Consider the following 26,366-nt stretch of genomic DNA (forward strand, 5'->3'; position numbering starts at 1 on the left):
CTGATCCTGAAATGAAGAGAAACAAAGGAAATATTAACAATATATGAGAAATTAGTAATGTACCATTACTAGAGATTCACAGATACTAAAAAAATAACAAAGTAATATTATGAACTTTATATAATTAATTCGACAACTCAGATGCAGTGGGTAAATCCCGTGGAAGACAGAAATTAGCAAAGCTCAATCAAGAATAAGGGGTACCTGGCTGGCTCAGTTGGTAGAGCATGTGACTCTTGATCTCTGGATTGTGAGTTCAAGCCCCATGTTGGGTATAAAGATTGCTTAAAAATAAAATAAAGTAAAATGAAATGAAATGAAATGAAATAAAAAATAGAATAAAGGAAAAAAAAGAATAGATTAGCTAACTAACTCTATAACTATAAAAGAAACTAAAGTCTTAGTTAAAGATCTTTCCACACAAAACAATTCCAGGGCCACGTGGCTACTCTGGTAAATTCAACCAACATTTTAGGAACAGATGTCATCTATTCTACACAAAGTCTCCCCCAAAAATGGAGGGGAGAAATATTTCTCCCCTCATTCTATAATGCTAGCATTACCTGAAACCAAAACTAGACAAAGATACTATAAGAAAGAAAATTCTGTCATAAACATGGGAGTAAAATTTCTGAAGAAACCATCCACAAATCAAATCTAACACTACATTAAAGAGGGGGTGAGTCAGCATGACAGAGAAGTAGGGGGACGTGAAATTACCGCATCCCTCAAACACAGCAGTGAGGCAAGAAGATGTGGAAATATAGGAATCCGGGCTACAGAGTGACATAAACATCTCCAGGGGCCCAGGGGGACAACTTGCCAGGTCATGGAGATTTTTAATCTATATTTTCTGCACCTCTTCTGTATCTCCTTCTTCTTTACTTTTCTCTCTCTCTCTCTCTCTCTCTCTCTCTCTCTCTCTCTCTCTCTCTGTGTGTGTGTGTTTGTGTGTCTCTCTCTTCCCTCCTTGGATTAAGTTGTATAGTTTCTCTGATTCTCTGCCTGGTCAATTTTTTGTCTTCTTCTCTTTTCCCTTGCCCCTGTCATTTCTCCCTTTGTATGGGATAAGACATCTTCCATCACCACCGCCCCCCCCCTCTTTAAATTCTTTTCCAAGGTTACATTATGAAGAAATCTAAGCACACCTAGTGGAATGGCCAACCCACCAATAGGAGTAGGGAAATAAAGCAACCAGAGTCACAACAACAGAGAGTATGAAACACACTCCAAAAATACCTGTTGAAGGGCCAGGCCCTGGACAGTGTATGACCCCTTTTTAAAATAGTAGTGCTTTCAGGTGCAGGACACATGACAAGTAGGAAAACACATAAAGTACTGAACACTGATGAAATGGAAGAATTCTCATCAAAAGAAACTCCAGGAAGAAATGACAGCTAGAGAACTGCTCAAAACAGATATAGACAATAAATATATTGGTTCAAGAATTTAGAATAATAGTTGTAAGATTAACAGCTGAGTTTACAAAAAAGCATAGAAGACAGCAGAGAATCTATTGCTGCAGGGATCAAGGAACTAAGAAATAGTCACAACAATTAAGAAATATTGGAAATAAGATGCAAAATAAACTAGATGCAGTAATGGCAAGGATGGAGGAAACAGAGGGGAGAATAAGTGACATAGAGGATGAAATTATGGAAAATGATGAAGCCAAGAAAAAGGGTGATAAGAAAATATTAGACCATGAGGGGAGTATTAGAAAACTAAGTGATTCAATGAAATGTAATAATATCCATATCATCAAAGTTCCAGCATAAGAGAGAGAGAAAAGGGCAGAAGGTTTACTTGAACAAACTATAGGTGACAACTTCCTTAATCTGGAGAAGGAAGCAGACATCCAAATCCAGCAGGCACAGACAACTCCCTTCAGATTCAACAGGAATAGGTCTTCTCCACAGCATATCATAGTGAAACTGGCAAGTTACAAAGAGAAAGAGAGAATTCTGAAAGCAGCAAGGGACAAACGGGCCTTAACATACAAGGGTAGACACATATGGGTAGTAGCAGACCTGTCCACTGAAACTTGGCAGGCCAGGAGGGGATGGTAGGAGAAAGTCCATGTGCTGAATAGGAAAATATGCAGCTAAGAATCCTTTCTCCAGCAAGGCTGTCATTCAGAATAGGAGAGATGAGCTTTCCCAGAAAAACACTAAAAGGGCTCATGACCACTAAACCAGCCCTGCAGGAGATCCGCAGGAAGACTACGTGAATGGAATGTTGCCAAGTCTACAAAGGACCAGAAACATCACCACAAGCATGAAACCTACAGACAACACAATGACACTAAATCCATATCTTTAAATAATCACTCTGAATGTGAATGGACTAAATGCCCCTATCAAAACACACAGGGTATCAGAATGGATTAAAACAACAACAACAACAACAGCAACAAAATCCATCTATATGCTGTCTACAAGAGACTTATTTTATTTTATTTTTATTTTTTTTAATTTTTTAAAAATGTTTATTTTTGAGACAGAGAGAGACAGAGCATGAACGGGCGAGGGGCAGAGAGAGAGGGAGACACAGAACCGGAAACAGGCTCCAGGCTCTGAGCCATCAGCCCAGAGCCCGACGCGGGGCTCGAACTCACGGACCGCGAGATCGTGACCTGAGCTGAAGTCGGACGCTTAACCGACTGAGCCACCCAGGCGCCCCAAGAGACTTATTTTAGACATGAGGACACCATTAGATTGAAGGTTAGGGAATGGAGTACCATGTATTATGCTACTGGAAGTCAAAAGAAAGCTGGAGTAGCCATACTTAGATGAGACAAATGAGATTTCAAACTACAGACTCTAACAAGAGATGAAGAAGGGCAATATGTCATAGTTGAGGGATCTATCCATCAAGAAGAGCTAACAATTGTAAATGTTGGTGGCCCCAACTTGAGACCCCACAAATATATAAATCGATTAATCACAAACATAAGCAATCTTATTGATAATCATATGGAAATTGTAGGTGACTTTAATACTCCCTTACAACAATGGACAGATCATCTAGGCAGAAAATCAAGAAAGAAACAAAGGCTTTGAAGGATACACTGGACCAGATGGATTTGACAGATCTATTCAGAATTTTTCATCCAACAGCAGCAGAATACACATTCTTCTCGAGTACACGTGGAACATTCTACAAAACAGGTCACACAGCGGGTCACAAAACAGCCCTCAATAAATATAAAAGAACTGAGATCATACCATGCATATTTTCAGATCACAACACTATGAAACTTGAAATCAAACAAAAGAAAAAGTTTGGAAAGCCTCTGAACGCATGGAGGTTAAAGAACATCCTATTGGAGAAAGAATGGGTCGACCAGACGATGAAAAGAGAAATTTAAAAAATATGGAGGCAAATGAAAATGAAAACATGACAGTCCAAACCCTTTGGGATGCAGCAAAGGCATCCCTAAAAGGAAAACACATTGCAATCCAGGCATTTCTCAAGAAATAAGAACAATCCAAAATACAAAATCGAACCTCACACCTAAAGAAACTAGAAGAAGAAGAGCAAAGAAACCCTACAGCCATTAGAAGAAATAATAAAGATTAGAGCAGAAATAAACACTATAGAATCCAAAAAAAAACCCCAAAAAACAAAACACAAAACACAAAAGGGTAGAACAGATCAGTGAATCTAAGAGCTGCTTTTTTTTTAACGAAGAAATAAACTTGATAACCCCCTAGCCAGCTTTCTCAGAAAGAAAAGAGAATCCAAAGAGATGAAATCATGAATGAAAGAGGAGAGATCACAATCAACACCACAGAAATTCAATTATTAGAGAATACTACGAAAATTTATATGCCAACAAACTGGACAACCTGGAAGAAATGGACAAATACCTAGACAACCACACACTACCCAAACTCAAATGGGAAGAAATAGAAAATTTGAACAGACCCATAACCAGCAAAGAAATCCAATCAGTTATCAAAAATCTCCCAATAAATAGGAGTCCTGGGCCAGAAGTCTTCCCAGGGGAATTCTACAAGACATTGAAAGCAGAGTTAATACCTATACTTTTCAATCTGTTGAACAAAGAAATGGAAGAAAAGCTTCCGGACTCACTCTGTGAAACTAGCATTCCCTTGATTCCCCAACAGATAGAGACCCCACTAAAAAGGAGAATGACAGGCCAATGTTCCTGATGAACATGGATGCCAAAATTCTTAACAAGACACTAGCAAATCCAATTCGGCAGTGCATGAAAGAACTCTTCACCATGATCAAGTGGGATTCATTCCTGGGCTACAGGGCTGGTTCAATATTCGCAAATCAATCAAAATGATACATCACATTAATAGAAGAAAGGATACGATCATCCATATGATCCTGTCAATAAATGCAGAAAAAAACATTTGACAAACTACGGCATCCTTTGTTAAGAAAAACCTTCAAGAAAGTTGGGATAGAAGGAACATACCTTAACATCATAAAAGCCATATATGAGAAGCTCGCTGCTAATAGCATCCTCAATGGGGAGAAACAGAGAACTTCCTGCCCCACCCCCACCGGAGATAAGGAACATGAAAGGGATGTCCACTCTCACCAGTGTTGTTTACCATAGTGTTGGAAGTCCTAGCCTCAGCAATCCCAACAAAATGAAATAAAACTCATCCAAATTGGCAAAGAAGAAGTTAAACTTTCACTTTTCGCAGATGACATGATACTCTACATGGAAAACCTGAAAGACTCCACCAAAAAGCTGCTCGAACTGATACATGAATTCAGCAAAGTCACAGGATACAAAAATCAACACACAGAAATTGATTGCACTTCTATATACCAATAATGAAGCCACAGAAAGAGAAATCAAGAAACTGAGCTCATTTACAATTACACCAAGAACCATAAAATACCTAGGAATCAACCTAACCAAAGATATAAGAGATTTGTATCCTGAAAACTATAGAAAAATATCAAAGAAATTGAAGAAGACACAAAGAAATGGAAAAACATTCCATGCTCATGGACTAGAAGAAGAAATATTATGAAAATGTCGATACGACCCAAAGCAATCTACACATTCCATGCAATCCCAATCAACACTGCACTGGCACTCTTCTCAGAGCTAGAACAAACAATCCTAAAATTTGTATGGAACCACAAAAGATCCCAGATAGCCAAAGTAATGTTGAAAAAGAAAACCAAAGCTGGAGGCGTCACAATTGCAGACTTTAGCCTCTACTACAAAGCTGCAATCATCAAGAGAGTATACTATCGGCACAAAAAGAGACACAAAGGCGAATGGAACCGAATAGAGAATCCAGAAATGGACCCACAAATGTATGGCCAACTAAACCTTGGCAAAGCAGGAAAGAGTATCCAATGGAAAAAAGATAGGTTCTTTAGCAAATGGTGCTGGGAGAGCTGGACAGCACCATGCGGAAGAATGAAACTGGACCAGTTTCTTACGCCATACATAAACTCATAATGGATGAAAGACCTCAATGTGAGAGAGGAAACCATCAAAACCCTAGAGGAGAACACAGGCCACAACCTCTTTGACCTTGGCCACAGCAACTTCTACTCAACACATCTCTGAAGGCAAGGGACATAAAAGCAAAATTGGACTATTGGGACCTCATCGAGGTAAAAAGCTTCTGCACTGCAAAGGAAACAATCCACAAAATTAAAAGGCACCAATGGGACGGGAGAAGATATTTGCAAATGACATAAAGGATTAGTATCCATACTCTATAAAGAATTTACCAAACTCAACACCTGAAAAACAAATAATCCAGGGAAAGAATGGGCAGAAGACATGAATAGACACTTTTCCAAAGAAGACATCCAGATGGCCAACAGGCACATGAAAGGATGTTCAACGTCGCTCATCATCAGGGAAATACAAATCAAAACCACATTGAGATACCACCTCACACCGGTCAGAGTCGATAAAATTAACAGCTCAGGAAACAACAGATGTTGGTGAGGATGTGCAGAAATGGGAACTCTCTTGTACTGTCGATGGGAATGCACAGTTGGTGCAGCTGCTCTGGAAAACAGTGTGGAGGTTCCTCAAAAAAATAAAAATAGAATTACCCTACAACCCAGGAATTGCACTACTAGGCATTTATCCAAGGGATACGGGAGTGCTGATTCAAAGGGGCACATGTACCCCAACGTGTATAGCAGCACTATCAACAATTGCCATATTATGGAAAGAGCCCAAATGTCCATCCACTGATGAATGGGTAAAGAAGACATGGTTCATATATACGATGGATATTACTTGGCAGTGAGAAAGAATGAAATCGTGCCATTTGCAACAACATGGATGGAATTGGAGGGTAGTATGTGAAGTGAAATAAGGCAGTCAGAGAAAAACAGATACCATGTTTTCACTCATATGTGGATTTTGAGAAACGTAACAGAAGAACATGGGGGAACAGAAGAGGGAAAAATCATTTCAGACAGGGAGGCAAACCATGAGAAACACTTAAATGCAGAGAACAAACTGAAGGTTCATGGAGGGTTGGGTAAAGGGGAGAATGGGTGATGAGCATTGAGGAGGGCACTTGTTGGGATGAGCACTGGGTGTTGTATGTAAGTAATGAATCATGGGAATATACTCCCAAAGCCAAGAGCACAATGTATACACTGTATGTTAGCTAACTTGACAATAAATTATATTTAATTAATTAATTAATTAAACTATAGCCATGTGTGTGTGTGTGGGGGGGGGGTGGAATCTAACAATACACTAAGGGAAAATTTGTTATGACCAAATGGTTTTTATCCAAGAAATGCAGAGTTGGTTTAAGATTCAAAAACCAATTAGTGTTATTCACCATATTAACAAACTTTTAAAAAAGGAAAATTATATGATCATCTCCGTAGGTTAAATAAGTCCCTTGTCAAAATTCAACATCGCATTCCAGATAAAAACTTTCAGCAGTCCTGGAATACAAGGGAACTTCAATATGATTTAAAACAAAACAAAACAACTCATGATAACTCTACAGCTAACGTTACATGTAATGGTAAAAAACTGAATGCATTTAGAAGATCAGGAAGAAGACAAGTAGGACATTCACTGAATGACTTCTTCTCTTCAGCACTATACTAGCAGTTCTAGCCAACGCAATCAAACAAGAGGAAGCAACAAAGGACATCCAAATAGAAAATGAAGTGAAACTGTCTCTATAGCAATGCCATGGTCACAAAATAGAAGTTGGCAAACTCCCACCTGTGGGCCACGTTACTTGTTTTGGTAAATTAAATTTTATCACAATACAGCCATGTCCATTAATGTATGCAGTATCTATTGACTAACCTTATAGTACAATGGCAAAGCTGTTTAGTTGCGACAGAGAATGTATTAGCTACAAGTCTACAATATTTACCATTGTTAGTAAAATAGTAATTAAAAATGAATTTTAATGAACTTTGCTTATGTAGAAAATCTGACAGAATTAAGAAAAATGCTACTAGAATTAATGAATTTATAGCGGTACATGGATGACTCAGTCGGTTGAGTGTCTCTTGATTTCAGCTCAGGCTATGATCCCAGAGTCATGGGATGGAGCCCTATGACAGGCTCGCACTGAGCATGGAGACTGCTTAAGATTCTCCCTGTCTCTCTCTCTCTCTCTGTCTCTCTCTCTCTCTCTGTCTCTCTCTCTCTGCCCCTCTCCCCTGCTCATGTACTCTCTCTAAAATTAAATATATATTGGGGCGCCTGGGTGGTGCAGTCGGTTAAGCGTCCGACTTCAGCCAGGTCACGATCTCGCGGTCCGTGAGTTCGAGCCCCGCGTCGGGCTCTGGGCTGATGGCTCAGAGCCTGGAGCCTGTTTCCGATTCTGTGTCTCCCTCTCTCTCTGCCCCTCCCCCGTTCATGCTCTGTCTCTCTCTGTCCCAAAAATAAATAAAAAACGTTGAAAAAAAAAATTAAATTAAATATATGTATACATATAAATTTATCAAGGTTGGAAGATACAGAATCATTACACAAAAATCAACTGTATTTCTATATACTAGCTATAAAGAATCAAAAATTAAAATTTCACGGCGCCCGTGTGCCTCAGTTGGTTAAGCGCTGGGCTCTGGCTAAGGTCATGAGCTCAACGTTGGTGAGTTCAAGCCCCACGTCGGCTCTGTACTGACAGCTTGGAGCCTGGAGCCTGCTTCAGATTCTGTCTCCCTCTCTCTCTGCCCCTCCCCAACTCATGCTCTGTCTCTCTCTCAAGGGTAAACAGTACAAAAAAATTTAAATTTAAGATATATTATTTACAACTGCACTGAAAATAAAAAATAATCACAGTTAATATCATAAAAGACAGAAAGACCTATACATTAAAAACTACAAAATATTACTGAGAAAATTTTAAAAGACCTATATCAAGGGAGAGATACATCCTCTGTTCAGGGGTTAAAAAATTCAATATTGTCAAGAAGTCAATTCTCCCCAAATAAATCTGTAGATTCAACATAATCTAAACTTCATTTCCCGGAGACCACCAGAGTTGGGGGTTTTTTTGTTTGTTTGTTTTTTTAAGAAACTGACAAACTATTCTAAAATTCACATGGAAATGCAAAGGATCCAGTGTAGCAAAAGAACACTGAAAAGAACCAAGCAGGACGACTAACACTACCTGATTTCAAAAATTCTTATAAGCTGGCAGTGATTAAAACAGCATAATATTGGTCCAAAGATGGCCAAAGAGATCAATGAGACAGAATAGAGCCCATAAATAAACCCACACATATATGGCCAACTGATTATGACAAAGGAGCAATGGCATAAAGTGGAGAAAACACAGCCTTTTCAATAAACGGTGCTGGAACAACTGGATATCCATATGCAAAAGAATGAACTTGTATCCATACTTTATATCATAAAAAAAGAATATAAAATGGGTCATAGATCTAAATGTGAGACCTCAAACTATAACACTTCTAAAAGAAAGCATGAGAGAAAAACTTTGTGACCTTGTGCTAGGCAAAGATTTCTTAGATATGGAAACCAAAACCTACAATCATACAAGAACAAATGAATGCGTACACTGGACTTCACCAAAAAGAAAAACTGCTCTTCAAAAACACTGTTGAGAGAAGGAAAAGTCACAGACTGGGACAAGAAAAACCTTGCAAAAAAAAAAAAGAGAGGTGATAAAGGAACTGTATCTAGCTCTTTCCACCATCTTTCTGTGCCACCATCATGATGCATGTGAATGTCATGGCAGATGCTCCCCAAAGCATAACAATACTGAAAAGAGAAGCAAACGCCAGGTTCTTACTAGGCCGTGCTCCAAAGACATTGTCCACTTTCTAACTGTGATGATGAAGCATGGTTACACTGGTGAATTTAAAATCATTGATGATCACAGAGTTGGGAAAATTGTTGTGAACCTCACAGGCAGGTTAAGCAAGCATCGAGTGACTGGCCCCAGAACTGATGGACAATGCAAAGATCTAGAAAAATGGCAGAATAATCTGCTCAGTTTGATTTCATTATACTGACCACCTCAGCTACAGTCATGGACCATGAAGAAGCAAGATGAAAACACACAGAAGGAGAAATCCTGGGATTCTTTTTCTAGGGATGTAATACGTATGTGCAAATAAAATGCCTCAATGGAAAACAAAAACAAAAACAACCACAAAAAAAAAAAAGAAAACAAAATAAGAAGGAACTGTGTCTAGAATATACAAAGAATTCTGAAAACTCAACAAGTAAGAAAACAAACAAATTTTTAAAATAAAAAACGATTTGGACAATTCAAAGAAGATATACAGATGGCAAGCAAGCATGTGAAAATATGGTCAACATCGTCAGTTATTAGGAAAATGTATATTCAAACCATAATGATATATAAAATATCCATCCGAATGGCTAGGATTTAAAAAGCTGACAATATTAAGTGTTCATGAATATGTATGTAGGAATTGGTGCTCTCACAGACTGCTGGTGGGAATGGAAAACGGTACAACTCCTTTAGAAAACGATTTGGCAGCTTCATAATAAGGGAATATAAAGGGACATGAGATTTTTAAGGGTGATGAATATGTTAATTGTCTGGATTGCGGTTATCGTTTCATACGTGTAAACATATGTCAAAACTATCAAATGACACACTTCATATATGTGCAGTTTACCTAACTAAAGCTGTTGGAAACGAAAAGCTCTTTCACAGGAAGAAACGTCTAAAACAGTGGATAAGACACAGACGGAAAGAAGGATGTCAAACAATGCAAGATGAAGCCAGAGGACTGTGGCCTTTTAACCTAATAGCAATGAGAAGTAACAGCTAAGCTTTAAGCAAGGAGGTAACATGAAGAAATACACATTTTTTAAAAAATATATAATAATTATGGTTGCAGTGCAGACCAAGGTCCTGGGAGGTTGAACGGCAGGGAGAACGGTCCTGAGGTTATCTCAGTCATCTAGGAGAAAAATAATGACCTGACCTGGGTGAAGGCACAGAAGAGAAGCAGAGTTAACAAACACGTTAGATGTGCCATTTCCACTAAGAAAGGTACAGTAGAAATGATGACTCTTTGGCTGAGAGGATACAATAGTTCTCCTTTTATTTTAATATAAAACATATTTCTGAGATGAGCAGCTCTACAATACAGCAGTGTTCTATGGTGCAGTACTAGGCAAGGTGTGCACCTATCACTACAGCCATATACGTAAAAAGCCTTCCTACCTTTACAATCCATGCCAAGTTGTTCAATCAGCAACATGAAATTCTTAGAGTAAGGCAACTCACAATCCTCTGAGGCTGTTTCAGATTCAGATGACTGAATGAAGTCGACAAGGTCATCCATAGAAGTAATTTGCTTTTTGACCTACAAATAAAGAATACCATTTCAAAATGTCCCCCAAATATTTATAAAATATACAGGGTGTAGAGAAGCGATAAATACCCATCTTTTTATAAAAGCAAACACAGGGGCACCTGAGTGGCTCAGTCGGTTGAGCATCCGACTCCATTGTGGCTCAGGTCATGACCTCAGGGTTCCTGAGTTTGAGTCCCACGTTGACCTCCACAATGTCAGCATGGAGCCTGCTTGGGATTCTCTCTCCCCCTCTCCCCCTGCCCCTCCCCCCCTTGTGCATGCTCTCTCTCAAAATACATTTTAAAAATAAGTGAATAAACATTTAAAAGCGAAATCACAGAGACTTTTTAAAAGAACGGATTTTTATCAAACAGACACCGTTATCAATAGCTAGTATTTCTAAGTAACTTTTTCACAGCAAATGTCTCTACAACAAAGGAAGATTTTCTGTTTTTTCACTACATCTTTCATAAAGTATTTTTTTTACCACCGAACAATATCTCTAATAAATATTTATCAAAATAATATAATAAAATAATAATAAAATAAATAAATAAAATAAAATTACATTGTCTATTTTTCTTACCTTGTTCTTTTTCTTAGAAATTTTCTTTGCAGGTCTGAAAAAAACCCAACAATTCTTTTCAGGCAAATATTAAATACTTAAAATACAAAGAATACTTAAACCTATTGTTTCTGATATAAAATCTCTGCATTTGAAACTAATTTTCTACAAAGGGGATTAAACAATAGAGTAACATTAAACAGCATAGAAAATATACTACTACTAATATTAACAAAGGATTAGACGTATCCAGTTGTAATATATGTGCTGCTGAAGCGAGAACAACAAAGTACTAAATTTAGATAAAAACTAACAAAAGCAAAGGAAAATCCTAAGGCTACTTGCATTATTTGATAGGCATGATACCATTGTTTTTGTTGTGGCCATTTTTACTAAAAATAAGCTTTTACAAGCACTAAAACCTATTTGGAAAGTGCAAGTTAAGTCCCTATATGAAAGGACCCCTTTTTAACAATCGTGATATTAACGTGTTGAAGACTCACTGTGCAACTACTCTCTAGGCATTACTATGAGCACTTTACATGTCTTCAAGGTATTTGAAGCCCCACAACAATCTTATGAAGTAGGATATTATAGTCGGTATTGTACACAGGAAGAAAATGAGGCACAGAAAGTCGAAGTGACTTGCCCAAGAAGCCCTAATCGCTGGCCAAGAACACACCCTGAATTCAAACCCAGGAATGTGCCTTCAAAGCATGTGTTTGATAACATGTGGTTAAAGTAATACTTAAGTGTTTCTAACTAATATAATAGCAAATGAATCTACATTATTATTCTATTTCTAGCTATAGCTGTACATAACAATTTCTGAATCTTACACATTCTTTTAAGAGACTTTATGCCTAGGCAATATTGGAAATCTACTTTCAATAAACTGCAGATTTGCTTCTTCTACAGAAGTTCATCAACAGGCATTCATTTGTTCATTCAACTGTTTATTCCCACATTCAACACATACTTCTTGAACATATAATCTGTGTCAATGACACTGTTGGTACAGGAAGCATGGCTTTTGTAATTTAGAGCTTTCCAGTCCAAAAGGAATAATCTGTCATGGGTTACTAGTTTATTTTCCAATTGTAAAGAAACAAAATCTTCCCCTTTCCCCAGAAAGTAAATAAATATTAACTTGATATAACCAGATACTTTCAAGTCCCTAACAAAATCATAGCTATTCATGACGCTATCAAAGGCACTGAATATCTAAAATCATCAAGGAAGGATTAGTTCTGTTCAGAATGGCCTCAGTGTTTGCATACATTTATTATAAGTGTGAGTGTGTGTGTGTGTGTATATATATATATATATATATATACACATACACACACACAAATACTTAAATATACATATAGAATTTATACACAGGTATACATTATATATATATATATATATATATATATATATATATACATACATATATATATATATATACTTGCATACATACATATATATATTTTTAAATCTGCACATTCAATTATAGGAGAATACCCCATTGTGGAACCAATTCTGAATAAACCAACTTCTTCCACAAAATTACATGAATAGGAGTACTAAAGACAGTTACTATAATCTTTAAAAGATACTGTAATACACTCAACAAACTTCCTAATGTTTGGAAACGCAAACAAAATTAAATTAACTAACCATGTCTATCTCTATTGATCATTTCCAACAGCATACATACTCTAAAAGCTCCCATCTTAAAATAAAAAGAGCAAGAAAATGCCTTTGCAACTCACATTCTTTTTCAGTTATCATCCATTTCTCTATTACCTTTCCCAATTAAAATGCTCTAAGGAGTTGTTTACACTTACTCATCTTCCACGCTTCCATGGTGACTACTGAAACTGCTCCTTGACAAAGTCACTTACCCTCATCACAACTTTTCAAGCAGTGTGTTTGATATGTTGAGTTATTTCTTGCTTTAGCTTGGACCTACCTACACTACAGCATCTTATTTCCACAAAAGGTAATCACTGCTAAAATTCCTTCACAGGCACATAAAGAATTTATAGATTTTACCTGCTTTCATGCTGATCCTTTTCACTGAAATGGCTGCCATCATTCTTTTGTAGTGGACCACCAGTTAGGGAATCGGCCTTCTTCAACACTGGTGTGATCACAGATCCTTTTGATGTCCCTTTTTCATTTTCACCTTCCTTTAACTTCTTCATATGTAAACCAGTTTCACTCCTTAAAAAAAAAGCCATTAAAAAGCCATAAAAAAGCCAAAGTTTTCTAATAATTTTGCTGATAAAGAATAAAAAGACAATTTTCATCAAGTTCTGAATTTTACCATTCTGACTTAATTTATTAATTCAGAGGACAGTGCTGAAATACCAACCACATACAAGGAAATACTCATCTGTTGCTTCAAACACAGATAAATATACAATTATAATACAATGTGATTTGTAAGAATTGACATGTGAAAAGCTGTAAGTGAGAACAAGAAAGGCTTTATTGAAGAGGGAAAGGAAACAGGAGAGGTCACCAGGAAAAGAAACGGGAGAAAACCATTTTCTTAGAGATTAGAATGTAAGCACAAAGATTACATAGATGTCATCTAGGTGCCTTGAAAGGAAAAGTATACTTTTAGGAACCTGGAAAAAAAGCATAAGATACATGGAACCAAGTAGTAAGAGTCAGGAAAGAAATTCTGACTCAGACATGGGAGTAATAACTAGATTTGTGCTATATTTTCGGCTTTTGTTTTAAATATAAAAATGCTTCATTTCAACAAAGTTTTGAAATAGCATGAGGTCCATATAACATGAAAGAAGAAATCAGGGAAATATCTTAGGGGCAAAACTACTTTTAAAATACCCAATATGTCAGAGTGATATCAGTATCATAGCTGAGTAAGATGTACCTTGTTGCGTCTCCCCACCTGCAACAAACTGGCATCTTATCCACCCAAGGGCAAAACTACCTTTGCAGGAGCTGTGGGAATCTAGCACCATATTCCGAGGGACCGAGGAAAAGTCTTGCCTACCCGTGCATCAGGTAACAGGCATACATACTACAGTCTAAACTGTGGACCTAGCAATAGCCCATAAAGTGCCTCCAGTCCCTCCCTCTCAGCCACATCTGGGAGTCCCTCCCTAGAAAACACTGTCTAGGATAATCAGCCGCGGATGAGAGAGCCTTTTTTGGAAAACCAGGTGTCCTGCAGAGAATTTCCAGCATACCACTGGAGCAAAAAAATCAGGGTTGGACACACTGAAGAGGTAGTCATTAAAGACTGGAGGAGGTGACTGCTACTTCAAATGCAAAGACAGCAATGCAAAATTGCAAAGAATATAAAATATCAAGGAAATATGATACCATCAAAGGATCACAATAATCTTCCAGGAATCAATCGGAAACACATGGAGATCTGTAATTTATTCAAAAGAGAATTCAAAAACAGCAGTTTTCAGGAAACTCAGTGAGCTACAAGAAAAACACAAAAAGCCAACTCATTAAAATCAGAAAAACACTCTATGAATAAAATGAGAAGCTTAACAAAGAGCTGGAAATAGTAAAAACTGACTAAACAAAAATCCTGGAGCTGAAGTGTATAATGAAGGAGATGAATAAAGCAAGAGTGATCACTGACAGGAAATGGATCAAGCAAAAAAAAAATGTGAATTTAAAGACAGGAACTATCAAATTATCCAGTCAGCAGAAAACAAAGTGAAAAGAATGAAAAAGAGTGAGGGAAGACTATGTGACTACAAGTGAACCCTCATAAGGCTACTAGCAATTTCTCAGCAGAAACCTTACATACCAGGAGGCAGTGGGATTATACATATTCAAAGTGCTAAGAGAAAAAAGACTACCAATCAAGAATACTTTACTCAGCAAAATTACCCTTCGGAAATCAAGTCAAATAAATACATTTGATACACTGCATTAACAGGATAAAAAAAATCATATGATCATCCCAGCATGTGAGGAAAAAGCATTTGACAAAATTCAACATCTTTTCAGGATAAAAACTCTCAATAAAGTGGGTACTGAATTATCACACCTGGACATAGTGAAGTCCAATATGATAAGCCCATGGCCAACATCATATGCAGTGGTAAAAAACTGAAAGCTTTTACTCTAAGTTCAAGAACAAGGCAAAGTTGCCCACTTGACCACTCCTATTCAACAGGATACGGGAAGTCCTAGCCAAAGCAGTCAGGCAAGAAAAGGAAATGAAAGGCATCCAAATCAGAAAAGAAGACATAAAACCATCTTTGTTTGCAGATGATATGTTCTTATATATAGAAAATCCTGAAGATACCACCAAAAAGCTTTTCTTTTCAAAGGATGAAGCATACAAAATTAACATAAAGATGCAGGGGTGCCTGGGTGGCTCAGTCAGTTAAGCTTCTGACGTCGGCTAAGGTCATGATCTCGTGGTTTGTGGTTCAAGCCCTCTATTGGGCTCTGTGCTGACAGCTCAGAGCCTGGAGCCTGCTTTGGATTCTCTCTCTCTCTCTCTCTCTCTCTCTCTCTCTGCCCCTCCCCTGTCCACACTCTGTCTCTTTAGCCTCTACTACAAAGCTGTGATCATCAAGACAGTATGGTATTGGCACAAAAACAGACACACAGACCAATGGAATAGAATAGAGACCCCAGAAGTCTCTATTCTGGGGTCACAAATGTATGGCCAACTAAGCACTGACAAAGCAGGAAAGAGTATCCAACGGAAAAAAAAAAAGACAGTCTCTTTCTTCTGGGAGAACTGGACAGCAATATGCAGAAGAATGGAACTAGACCACTTTCTTACACCATACACACAAATAAACTCAAAATGGATGAAGGACCTGAATGTGAGACAGGAAACCATCAAAACCCTAGAGGAGAAAGCTGGAAAAACCTCTTTGACCTCCGCTGCAGCAATTTCTTACTCAACACATCTCAAAAGGCAAGGGAATTAAAAGCAAAAATGAACTATTGGGACCTCGTCAAGATAAAAAGCTTCTGCACTGCAAAGGAATCAATCAACAAAACCAAAAAGTAACCGACAGAATGGGAGAAGATATTTGCAAATGACATATCGGATAAAGGAAGGGCTAATGTCCAGAATCTGTAAAGAACTCACCAAACTCCACACCCACAAAACAAATAATCCAGGGAAGAAATGGGCAGAAGACATGAATAGACACTTTTCCAAAGAAGACATCCAGATGGACAACAGACACATGGAAAGATGCTCAATGTCACTCCTCATCAGGGAAATACAAATCAAAACCACACTGAGATACCACCTCACGCTGGTCAGAGCGGCTAAAATGAACAAATCAGGAGACTATAGATGCTGGCGAAGATGTGGAGAAACAGGAACCCTCTTGCACTGTTGGTGGCAATGCAAACTGGTGCAGCCACTCTGGAAAACAATGTGGAGGTTCCTCAAATGATTACAAATAGAACTACCCTATGACCCAGCAATAGCACTGCTGGGAATTTACCCAACGGATAAGGAGTGCTGATGCATAGGGGCACATGTACCCCAATGTTTACAGCAGCACTTTCAACAATCGCCAAATTATGGGAAGAGCCTAAATGTCCATCACCCGACGAATGGAGAAAGAAGATGTGGTTTATATATACAGTGGAATACTACTTGGCAATGAGAAACAGTGAAATCTGACCATTTGCAACAACGTGGATGGAACTGGAGGGTATTATGCGAAGTGAAATAAGTCAGGCAGAGAAAGACAGATACCATATGTTTTCACTTATATCTGGATCCTGAGAAACTTAACAGGAGACCATGGGGGGGTGGGGCAGGGGGAAAATGTTACAGAGAGGGAGGGAGGCAAACAATAAGAGACTCGTAAACACTGAGAAGCAACTAAGGGTTGATAGGAGATGGGGGAGAGGGGAAAGTGGGTGATGGGCATTGAGAAGGGCACCTGTTGGGACGAGCAGTGGGTGTTGTATGGAAACCAATTTGACAATAGATTATATTTAGTAAAAAAAATTACGAAATCAACATCAAGAAATCAGTTGCATTTCTACACACTAACAATGAAATAGCTGAAAAAGAAATATAAGGAAAAAATCCCCTTCCCCCAAACATCAAAAAGAACAAAATACTTTGGAATAAATTTAATCAAGGACTTTCTGAAAGATAGGTACAGTAAAGACTACAAGACATTGGAAAAGAAACAGCAGAGACACAAACAAATGGGAAGATACCCCGTTGTTTATGGATTAGAAAAATTAGTATCATTAAATATCCACATTACCTGAAACCACCTACAGAGTCAATGCAATCCTTGTCAAAATTCCAATGACCTTTTTCACAGAAATAGGAAAAGCATTCCTCAAATGTGTAAGGAACAAAAAAGACCCCAAATAGCCAAAGCAATCCTAAGAAAGAAGAACAAAGCTGGAAGCATCACACTTGCTGGTGTCAAACTATTACAAAGTTATGGTAATAAAAACCGTATGAAGTTGCACAAAAACAAACACAAACATGAATGAAACAGAATCAAGAACCCAGAAATAAACCCATGCATGAAGTCAACTAAAAACCCATGCATAAAGTCTCTTTGTTAAGAGACCCGAGAATACTCACAAGAGAAAAGGTAATCTCTTCAATACATGATGCTGAGAAAAGTGGACATTAACATGCAACAGAATAAAACTGTGCCTCTACCTTACACCACTCACAAAAGTTAACCCAAACTCAAATAACGACTTCCATATAAAATCTTAAATCATAAAACTCCTAGAAGAAAACACAGGATAAAAGCTCCTTGGCACAGATCTTACGAATGATTTAGGATAGGACATCCAAAGTACAAGCAATAAAAGCAAAAACAACCGACGCAATCAACAATGTTTCCGCACAGCAAAAGAAACAAGCAACATGACGGAAAGGCAACCTATGGAAAGGATGAAAACATTCGCAAGCTACAAATATGAAAAACGTCAATATCTAAAATGTGTAACGAATTCGTACAACTCAACAGCTAAAAACAAATATAATTAAAAACTGGGCAAGGCACCTTCATAGACGTCTCTCCTCAGAACATATTCAGATGGCCAAGGGTACACAAGAAGGTGCTCGATATCACTATTCATCAGGGCAATGCAAATCAAAACTGCAGTATATAGATATCACTTTGCCCTATTAAAATGGCTATTGCCAAAAAGACAAGAGATATCGTTGGCAAGGATGTACAGGAAAGGAATTCCTTGTACTGCTGCAGGACTGTAAATTGGGACAGCCACTATGTAAAACAGTATGGTGGCTCCTCAACACACTAAAAATAGAACCTCCATATGAGCCAATAATCCCATTTCTGGGTATATATCTTAAAGACATGACATCCTTACCTTGGAGAGATAGCTGCAGCCCTCTGTTTATTGCAGCATTATTTACAATAGTCAAGAAACAACCTAAGCATCCATCAATGGATCCATGCATTAAAAAATATGGTATATATTTACAATGGAATACTTTCAGCCACAAGCAAGAAGGAAATCCTGCCATTTGTGACAACATGAGTGAAACTTGAGGGCTTTATGCTTAGTGAAAAGAAGTCAGACACAGGAAGACAAATACTGTATGATCTGACTTATATGTGGAATTAAAAAAAAAATGCACGGAAAACAGAACAGACTGGTGTTGCCAGGGTTAGGAGGCTGTGAGAAATGGGTAGATATTGGTCAAAGGGTACAAACTACCTGTTACAAGATTAATAAATTCTGGGGATTTAATGTGCAGGATGGTGATTACAGTGGACAATACTGTATCATATCATTTGAAAGTTGCTACAAGAGTAGATCATCACAAACAAGAAAGGATAATTATGTGAGGTGATGGAAGTATTAACACTATTGTGGTAATCATTTGACAATATAAAAGTGTATCAAATTAATACAGGTATACCTTACAGTTACACAGATGTATGTTACTTATATCTCATAAATCTGGAAAAACTTCAAAAATTCAAAAGTACTCATATTGGCTGAGTCCATTAAGTGTATGACTTTGGCTCAGTTTGTGATCTAAGGGTTTGTGGCTTCGAGCCCCACATCGGGCTGTGTGCTGACAGCCCAGAGCCTGGAGCCTGCTTCGGAACCCTCCCTCTGCCCCTCCCCCACTCTCACTTTGTCTCTCTCCAAATGAATAAACGTTTAAAAAAATTTAAAAAAAATGATTTGGTAACTTTTGTATACTTTTAGCCTAATATCTAGTCCTGATAGAAAATACTGGGAGATTCACCAAAAAGAAAATTATAATTCTTTTTTCATGGGCTAAATGCATGCAACAGAATATTATTACCATACAGCTACGTACATTCCCAAAAAGAATGAAATTTCCCACAGATTATTTAGGACTTAAACATGAGCCCCGAAGAGCACCAAAAACAGAAACAAAACTAGCAATTGTGTTTTTTTCAAAAAACTGTTATACAGATAACTTTTCTTGTTGAAATAACATCCAAGAAAAGAAGAATCTTTCTGAAAGCAATTATCAAACAATTCCTCTCGACCCAAACATCAAAAATGAATCTGTAATTATAGAATTTAAAATGGCTTTCATTTTGAACCCAGTCAATACAAGCAACTTTTAAGTAGAAAACATCTGGTGAAAGCCACCGCAAACTTAGAAAAAAACAAAACAAAACAAAACAAAACAAAACAAAACAAAACCCCCCCTAACACGAAGCCACCAGAATCAGTTTTAAACGTGTTAATCAATGCCCACCAGCCCTACTCACCAACCAATCCATTTCAGCTCCTTCCTTCTGAAAGACAGCCAATAAAGGACAAAAACCACTCCAATACACATGCTTCAGCGTGTGCTGCCAACCAATCCACAACAGTCTCCAAGCACCCGAATAAGCATGGTGCTTCCAATGATGACAAACCATTTAATTTTCTGAAAGTCCCCCAATCCTTAAACTCCACTCTTCCCCAAACCCTGTATAAGAATAGCAGACTCCTCTGTTAGAAAAGACTATACCTAACCAGCATAGCTCGCTCTTATTTGTAAGCGATAAATTCCAACTTCATCTTTTTATTTCGGATCTTGAGGGCTCAGAATCCTTTGGCAAGAATCTTTAAAGTCGTATAATAATTTGCCACCATATTTTAGTTTCCTTAATAAATATAAAGGAAGTTTGCTATTCCTTTGATACATTTCACCATAATTAAAACTAACATAAATACAACTAAAAGAATAAGTCGCAAGTAAACACAATATTGGGCCGCCCAAAACCCCCCCCAAAGATGTATATAACTGGCAGGTTTAGTTGTCAGAATGAACCCATGCCAAACTTTGTAAAAGTGAGGACTAGTATTATGTTAGAAACAATACACACAGGTTAAACTCTGTTCACTCAATAAACATTACCGAATAAGTACTATATAGACTAGAACATTTTCTAGGCACTGAGGACATGGCAATGAACAGATAACAATCCTACTCATGAGTGAAGTAAACCTACAATAACAATAAGCTACACAGGCCAAACATGCAGTATTAGAGGAGAAAAACTAAAGCAGAGAAATCACATTTTGAGGTGTTATAGGGAAAAGGGGAGTTGAAGTACTAGTCAGGATGGCCAAGAAAGGCCTTGCTGAGAAAGTGACTTTTAAGCAAAAACCTGAAAGAAAAAACAAACAAAAAAGGAAAAAGCAAGCCATGAGGTATCTGAGGGAAAGCATTCCAGATAGAGTCAACAGCAAGTACAGACATATGTCCAAAGTACTGAAAGAGTAGTGAGAAATTCAGTATGGCTGGACAGAATGAAAGGGGTAGAAAAAAGTTCAAATCAGAGAGAGAGAGAGAGAGAGGAGGAGACACCTGATCATATATAGGCCTTGTCGGCATTAGGAAGAGTTTTGGCATGTACTCTGAGTGAAATGGAAGGCAATTAGGCTTGAGCAGAGGAAGGACACAATCTGACTTACATTTTACTAGATCCAATGTGTTTAGAATTAACGGAAACAGAGGAAAAACAAAAGAAGAAACAAACAAACAAGAAGACCAGTTAGTTACCTAGTACTCCAATATAAACAACAGATGATAGTCTCTTGGCCATGGAAGATGTGTTTGGATTCTGGATATATTTGAAGGAAGACCGGACAAGATTCGCTGACAGATGAGATGTGATGTGTATGAAAAAGAAAAAGAAAAAGAGAAAGAAAAATAGAAAGAAAAAGAAAGACAGGACTCAAAGATAATACCAAGTTTTTTAGCAGAGCAACTCATAGAACTGTTATTAACCCAATTAGGAAAGACATGAAAGGCAAATATTAAGAAAGAATATCAGGAGTTCAATTTGGGACATGTTAAGTTTGCAATAGCTATCCAGAAAGAGGTATCAAGTAGGCAGTTTGATATGCGGGCCTGGAATTATGGAGAGAGAACCGGGCTGGAGATATAAACTTGAGGATCATTAGAATATACAAGATAGTAAAAGTCAAGAGAAGGAAAATCAAAGGCCAATTCCTGGAAGACATCAATGGGTTAAAAGGTGGGGGACGAGGAGAAACAAGCAAATCAGGCTGAGGTGTACAGACTAGAAAGGCAGCGGCAAAATCAGGTGAGTGAGTGATATCCTACAAGCAACATGGAGACAGAACTTGGGAGGAGAGAGTTTTCCATTGGGTGTAATATTTCTGAAAGGTTAAGTCAAATGAGATGTATGAAATTAGGTTTAGATTTAGTAAAGTGAAAATCGGTGGTAACCTTGAAAAAACAATTCTGGAGGAGTGAGAGGGAAAATTGCTACAATGAATTCAAGAGTGGATGGGAGGGAGGGAAATCAGGATCAAAGAGTGAAGAAGGCTCTTGAAGGATTTCATAGCTAAGTGGAATGGTCGTGGTTGATCTAATTTTCTATTATTGCTGTAGTTTTCAATTGTTACATAATGATTAGGTAGTAATTTGCAATATTTGGAAGTCTTAAAATTGCATATATGTGACACTAGTTTTTTTTGTGTGTGTTTTGCTTTTTTTAAATGCCACACCAAGGTACTAAATAACTCACAAAATTATACAATGAGAAGAATCCTTAAAATTTTTCTAGATATATAATATTATATAAGCTGATTACCATTTTTCTCATGCTTAGAAAGACCACGGAAAAACTAAGTTTCAAGGGCAGTATTTTGTGCTTGATAAAAATTATGGAACTCTAAGGGCACCTGGGTGGCCCAGTCCATGAAGCATCCAGCTCTTGATTTCGGCTCAGGTCATGATCTCTAGGATCTCTAGCATCGAGCTCTGCACTGACAGCACGGAGCCTCCTTGGGATTCTCTCTCTCCCTCTCTCTTTGCCCCTCCCCCACTCATGTGTGCATGCTCGCTCACTCTCTCTCTCAAAATAAACAAACACTTTTAAAAAAGTCACCTAACTCCAGGCTATTACATACTATCCAAAGTAATTAGTCCCATTAAAATTTTATACACAGAAGTAAAAGGGGGTGGGAATGCAGAAAATAGTCCTACTTTGGGAACTGAATTGTCATCAATTGTATAACATGAAGGCACTGTTGAAAAATTGGTGTGGTGCATGTTGAAATATATTCTCTAAAAAGGCAGGATAATGGAATGCAAGCAAGGTACCTTTATGAAAACGATTCATTGCATTATCAGCATCTTGGTTTATAGCACAGGGGTCATGAAATGTTTATATAGAATATGAGACATGTTGCCACGTGAAACCTCTTGGCAATATTCAGATTAAGCTGAGGGTCCAACATTGGAGCACTCATGCACTGGGAAACAAAACCAAAAATCTAATAGCTAGCAATTTTGTTGGTAATGAAGTAGACTGCCAGTGTAGCAGGGAACTTCCTTTTGCAATTCAGTAGATATTAAAAGTATTCTAACAAAATGTGCATAAGACATGACATCAAACCAAACCAAATGCTTTAAATATACTTTGTTAAACCAGCAGGACACATAGACCTAAATTCATTTTTTAAAATGGTCACCTATTCCATTACTTTAGAGAAGTGAAACTTAACTTCCTTATTAATGAATGGATATTTCGCCTATCTCTGGGGCACCTAGGTGGCTCAGTCTGGTGAGCATCCGACTGTTGATGTTGGCTCAGGTCATGATCTTGTGGTCGTGAGATCGAGCCCTGTGTTGGCCTCTGCACTGTTAACGTGGAGTCTCCTTGGGATTCTCTCTCTCTCCCTCTCAGTCTCTGCCCCCCCTCGATGCTTGGGCTTCTGAGTGTGCACATTCTCTGTCTGTCTCTCAAAAGAAGAAAATAAACATTTAGACTGTCTCCAAATGTTTGACATGGGAATGCTATAATAAATATCCTTCACATATACACGTAACATATTTATATAAGTAACCTTAATATATCTGTCCTATTTTGTATATGTAATAATATATAATAAATGCCCTTACAGTGTGTGTGTGTGCGCGTGTGTGTGTGTTTGCACGCACAGGTGCACGCCCTTGCTTGTAGAAGTCACGTATTTCAGAAGGACCCAGTCCTGGCAACGAAACCATTGGAATAAAGGGATGACCTACCTGAAATATTTTTCTCATGTTATATTATTTATTTTTGACAGTGACAGAGACAGAGCACAAGCAGGGGAGGGGCAGAGAGAGAGGGAGACACAGAATCTGAAGCAGGCTCCAGGCTCTGAGCTGTTAGCACAGAGCCTGACGCAAGGCTCAAGCTCGTGAAGTGCAAGATCATGACCTGAGCCGAAGTTGGACGCTTAACCAACTGAGCCACCCAGGTGCCCCGACATATTTGAAATTTTGAAATACACCGTTAAATCACCTTTCCAAAAGGAGTTACCAATTTCATCCAGCCACAGTGTCTAAGAATGTCATTTTCCTCACATTTCGTAACTTTGGTTATTTTTTTAATAAAATATTTATCACTATGACTGCAAAAAATGGTATCTCGTTGGTATTTACATTTTTCTCATTAGCACGTAGGATGAAATATCTCCACGAAAAATACGAAATTTGTTCATCGTGAACATTAGCTCAAACTAGAAAAGTTTGTTGCATAGGAAAATAACAATGACCTACTATTTAAATATTGCTATAGGCTTACCTATCGGAATCTTTTTTTTCTCCAATAGGCAATTGATGGTTATCAGTTTTTCCATTCTGTCTTTGTGGAATTAATCCAGCAGCCGCAGCATCATGTATGTTTTCTGATACTTCCATGTCACTTCCTCTGTGCTTCTTTTTTTCTTCAACCTTTAATGGAACTTGATACTAAAGGTAATTGTTACTTTAGTCAATAAAAAGAAGTTTTTTCATTAGTTTCATCAGTTGACACTTAGTTTGTCATAAATTCAATGGAGGAAAATATTTTGTGTTTACTTTATCATTACAAGTAACTGTAATTTTTATAAACTCTGCTTCATTTCTGTTGAAATTTAAAAAAAGCAAAAGTTACCAATATTTCTAAAAGGGCTTTCTTAATTTTGTACTCTTATTCATATCCACACTTTGCTACCGAGAATTCCCCACCCACCCCCACCCCATCTGACCAAGAGATACAAAGAAATAAAAAGACAAAAGACAAAATTTGTCCTTTTCTATCCTTACCACCTGGGTTTTACACAACAGCCAGATTTAAAACATGGGACATGGAGGTGCTCCAGTAACAAAAACAGGGAGCTTTCCTCTTTCTGCACGGAGCTATTCTTTCCCTGACTGCCTTTTACAATTCTTTTTCTTTCGGATCCTAAGGTTCTCAAAAACAGTGACAGTGTCCCCTAAAATTTATGAACCAAAGTTTGCCACAACACAAAAGGAACAAAGTGAAACGGACGTTAGGGTGGAATTCTGGGACATTAGTAATGCTCTCCGAATCTCACATTCAATAACCATAACATTTTATAGGGAGAGGGTATAAACGTAATGATCACCTGTAATTCCATTTGCTACTGATAACGCGAGTAAAACTCGAAAAGGTTAAATGATTTGTCCCAAGTTCCTAAAGTGGCATTACCTAGCATTCTATGGCGCCAAAAGAGATGATACAATTCTTGAATGCTGACTCAGAGAAATGACCACAAATTCATTAAATTAATCAGACGCATGAAAAGTGTGCCTTTGGCACAGTAAATTAATACCTTGATAGGGCACGAGGGGATTAGCTACTTATTCTTCTAAAGGAGGGTATCTCTAGGTTTTGTCTATTTCTAAACTCCACACATCTCAAAACTCAGTTTTCTCCCTTGGAGTTCAATACTGAAGCTTTGCCGAAGGTTTGTGCTACCTACATGGTAAAAATCATACAGGCCAAAAGGTATCATACTTTATTGAACATAAAGTGAAGGGTTGACTCAACAGAAACATCTGAGAATGATGATTTTAAAAATGTGGGGAAAAAAGCAGTGATAATACAAATAGCTGTTATTGAGCCTATCTCAAAGGGGTCATGTTGAAATTCTAAGTTCCAAGATTGTGAGTAAAGCAGACAAGACTGCATATATTTGTGGGCAATAAGCTTAGGAATTCCCTGAGCCTGCACTGATGGGTTAACCAGGCATAAAATATTACAAAGCCATAGGATGCTCACACCCAAGTTTGGGTAAACAAGATTAGGTAACTAAGTAGAGAGAGGGCGGGGCAAAGGCTCCAAGACAAAGGTGTGTGAGGGAAACCAGATTAGATATGCAGGAGGACACACTCCCCAATTTAGTACTATGGCAGAAAGCTGCTTTCACAGGAAGGAAGGACCAAATTAGGTAAACAGGTAAATAGGGCTATAGGCTGTAGGCTGCAGGGTGAAGATGCCCAGAGGGGAGCTAATTAGCAAAAGAAAGGTGCCTTGTGGATCCTGAGGTAGCATCCCTCTTCTCCCCTAGACTAGCTAAGATAAACAGAGAAGCTGCCTCAGGTCTGCTGTTAACAACCATCTGCCAGGCGCCAGGATTTTGTTTTATATTGACCCAAACCCCCAACACCCTGTATCTTCAAACCCCCTTTCCCTCATGCCCATGAGTTCATGTTCACAGA

General features: G+C 37.9%; 1 protein-coding gene and 1 pseudogene across 1 annotated transcript in view; one reads left to right on the top strand and one right to left on the bottom strand.

The window, feature by feature from the left end:
- Positions 1–24,677, bottom strand: part of LOC122236289 (ankyrin repeat domain-containing protein 26-like) — a 71,267-nt gene extending 46,590 nt beyond the window's left edge. Inside the window, exons 1-4 of the mRNA XM_042977160.1 lie at positions 24,445–24,677; positions 13,427–13,597; positions 11,405–11,438; positions 10,686–10,827 (exon numbers count right to left, since the gene is read on the bottom strand). Of these exons, the coding sequence (XP_042833094.1) occupies positions 10,686–10,827; positions 11,405–11,438; positions 13,427–13,597; positions 24,445–24,560 (463 nt within the window). The 5' untranslated portion in view covers positions 24,561–24,677. The remainder of the gene's footprint in view (positions 1–10,685; positions 10,828–11,404; positions 11,439–13,426; positions 13,598–24,444) is intronic.
- On the top strand, positions 9,194–9,575 carry LOC122236290 (annotated as a pseudogene).
- Positions 24,678–26,366: the final 1,689 nt, after the last annotated feature.

The sequence above is a fragment of the Panthera tigris genome, assembly GCF_018350195.1.
Source record: "Panthera tigris isolate Pti1 chromosome F2 unlocalized genomic scaffold, P.tigris_Pti1_mat1.1 chrF2_random_Un_scaffold_112, whole genome shotgun sequence".
In the NCBI taxonomy this organism is placed as follows: domain Eukaryota; kingdom Metazoa; phylum Chordata; class Mammalia; order Carnivora; family Felidae; genus Panthera; species Panthera tigris.